The sequence below is a fragment of the Neospora caninum genome, chromosome VIII (genome assembly GCF_000208865.1).
Source record: "Neospora caninum Liverpool complete genome, chromosome VIII".
In the NCBI taxonomy this organism is placed as follows: Eukaryota; Apicomplexa; class Conoidasida; order Eucoccidiorida; family Sarcocystidae; genus Neospora; species Neospora caninum.
In genome coordinates, this window is record NC_018395.1 from 5,796,535 (window position 1) to 5,799,795 (window position 3,261).

The following is a 3,261-nucleotide window of genomic DNA, read 5'->3' on the forward strand; positions in this document are numbered from 1 at the left end:
CATGGTCTCACTGACAGCCCCGAGTAACTTTGTCGCGAAACTAACGCCGCGACGCACGTGGAGACACCAGGGACGTATAGCAGACGCGTGGGTTGGCAGACATCGGCAAATTTTTAGAGAGCGGCCTGTTCGAACACAAATAGTTATTGACAAGCAACTAAAGGCGGTTCGCTCATTGCCATTATCGACAGGTTCCAACCGTGAACTGGGAGTGTGGTAATAGCCGGAAACTAATGGGAACTTGCTCGTATTATCACCACAACAGGGGTAATCCTTTGCACAGCATATGCTGGAGATTTTGTCTAGCGCGGAAGAAATATCAAAAAGCGTCCGTCCGTTCTACTGCCGAGTGGTACCACCTTTCCGCTGTGCAAGGCTTCCCAAGATTCAGGCAGAAGCTCTGTAAAACGGAAGAGCGACAGTGCTTGATGCATAAAACTTATGGCCGATGCCGCGTCGATTTATTCACACACACTAGCAGTACTGTCTGAAACGCCGGCTTCTGAGAGTGAATGCGGTCAGGTGTGTGGTCCGATCAATATACCTACTAAGCCAACGGCCATTTGGGGTGATCAATTCTAGTAGTGCCATCGCGAACAATCAAAATGTGGAGGGGTGGGGAGGGGGTGTATGCACGAGATTGACTTGATCATATAAGTAGGGTTTCCAGTCAGCGTTTGGGACCACTTTTGTCGCGCCAGTCTATCGAGATCTGTAAGGGACTTGTGGCTGTGCAGCGCCATTTTAACTTGTTTCACCAATGGGCTCTATGGTTGGGTCGATGACGGTGCCTTTACCGGCTTGGCTCAGCTCGCTCTCTCCCTGCGTGGAGTTGCCCAAGTCCGGGACCATAGCGCAGAGTAACAGTGAATCATCGGGCGGCCTCATTGGGGGCGACACAGTGCGGGGACATGTTTATGAAGCACTTTCCAAATACTGCAAGTTTTCATAGTGCACCGGTCACCATAGAGGGTTTCCTTGTAATGTTCGTGTGAGATTGGATGTTTCTAAATGTGATGTGTTTTCCTAAGGAGAGGAAAACGACCTGCTTAGTATTGCACGCGGAACGAGAGTCGCGACCAGACCGAGACGGACAACACTCAGGAAACTCCACATAGCGAAACACGCAGGTGAGCTTCCATGGGTCTTCACGTTTCGAAGGCATTCAAAATGGCAACGTTTAGCCGGACGCCTGTGGTGATCGTATCCGAAACAATCCGCTAATTACTGAAAATCCGTACGATGACGTATATTTTGCAGTGATGCAACTGACAACTAACCCCGGAGGTACTAGCTCGACTAGCAGCCGGCAGACTTAAAGCATAAACAAGAGGACTGAGGCAGCGGCTGTATCAGCTTTCTTCACACCGCGAACATTCTCGCTGTTTCGGTATCCCCTTCTCACGTGGACAGATGAGCATAAAGCACGTCCGGCTAGATTATCGAAGTTCTTCTGCTTTCGGGTTGTTAATAGCCTTTTGTGCGATAATGTCTGCCACAGTTTCATCTGTTGCAGCGCACATGCTTTTTGCAGAAATGTCAAGGAAGATGCGAGCGGCGAAGGGTACATAGTAGTTGAAATACGCAATCAATAGTTCCGGGTTCCGCGACACCCAGCACTCGGTCAACCGGTTCGACGACGATTTCAGAATCTTTGCAGCAACCGTTTCGCTTGAGAGGCCTGTGTGAGGCATAAATCAAACGGAAAGACAGAAAATCTATATTACAGAACCGGCAAATGTATACACGGATTACCCTTCAATAGTGATGTGGCATGCGGCGAAGGTTCATCTAATCCATCGCTTCGGCCTTGGTGTCCCCTAAGCTTGGTATACGGTGGGCCTTCTTACCGACTGTAACTTTCTTGCTTTTGTAGTCGACTGCCTCGGGCATCTCAGCAGGACCAACAGCCCTCGAGTATATCGGCGTGTCCACCCAACCGGGGCAGATGTTCGTAACCGCAATATTATATCCCTTGGCCCTGAATTCTCCTGTATTTTCCAAGGAAACGCAAATCCGTTTGTTTTTGGGTGGAATGGAAATTATCGAAGGGAAGGGGATCTGCGTTTTACGGGGGATATCGTTAGGATTCGAATCCCTCTGACTACGCTTACGGAGTGCATCTGCTTATTTCCTTTCGGAGCCCTCCAGGTGACGTATGCCTCGTAAACCTGCCGATCAGTATTGTTGGCATCGTGTCTACTCACTGTCCAGTCCTTCGGCGAAAGCACGCAGTCCGTGCTTGGCAGCGCAGTACGAAGCGAAGCCGCCTGTGACGAAACGGCTATACATGGAGTCGGTAAAGATGATGTGCCCAAAACCAGCTTCCTTCATGATTGGGATGACAAGCTTGGAAATCTTCATTTGGGCAAGCAAGTCGACAGTGACTACTCGCTCGTCCGACTTGTACGGCATTAGAGCACCAACTCCGATAATTCCTGTAGAAACGTATGCGGGGGATAGCGGCATTCGTTCTTTTGGAGAAACATGCTGCACCGTGGCACACATGCTATTGTAATGAACAAGTAGCGCATGGTACTTCGGTTGGTCCCCTACAGGTAAAATCGTATCCCATTAGTACCCATCGTAGTGGTGCTAGTGTCTAATTGCATATATAACACAAACTCACCGGCATTGTTGAAAAGAAAATCAATCTTGCCCTGCCACTCTTTCGCCTTGGCGACTGTGTCATCCAAGGTTTCGAGGTGTAACATGTTACACGGCAGCACAAGGAAGTCACTCTCTTTCCTCTGCGTCCCTTTTTTGTTGCAGAATTTGATAATGTCATCCACAGCAGCTTTCAGTGCATCCGGTCGGTTACTGGACATGATGATTTTACAGCCACGCAGGGCCAGCAGCCGGGCGACGCTCAGTCCAATTCCACTGCAGGCGCCTGAGCACACAGTACAACGGGACCAGCGGCACTCGTGTGACACAGCCTGGCGGGAACGAAAACATTGAACGAAGGGCAAAGCAACAACCCCGTCCACATTCTGTCGTTGCACGAGCGAACCGACGGCACGCACAACCAACTACAAACGTACCGGTAACCCACGCCGTTCGGCCCTTCCAGTACGCCTTGTTCTCCGGAAGTATTTTTGTCAGAAGATCGCAATCACGCAATAGCAGCGCAGCAACGACGCACCACAAACTGTTCAAAACTGCTCCAGCAACCTTGAACATGCCCAGACAAAGTACTATCATGAGTAGCGGCGACTCCATCAGTCCGTTGAACAAACAGCCGAGAGCAATCGACTCCAT

The 3,261-nt window shown here is 50.1% G+C and overlaps 1 protein-coding gene across 1 annotated transcript; it reads right to left on the reverse strand.

Annotated features, from left to right (window-relative positions):
* Positions 1 to 1,439: 1,439 nt before the first annotated feature.
* NCLIV_037270 (putative oxidoreductase) lies at positions 1,440 to 3,261 on the reverse strand (the record flags this gene model as incomplete). Its single annotated transcript, XM_003883928.1, has 5 exons — positions 1,440 to 1,681; positions 1,851 to 1,991; positions 2,208 to 2,438; positions 2,630 to 2,893; positions 3,045 to 3,261. 5 exons carry the CDS (start codon positions 3,259 to 3,261, stop codon positions 1,440 to 1,442), a joined length of 1,095 nt encoding a protein of 364 aa, XP_003883977.1.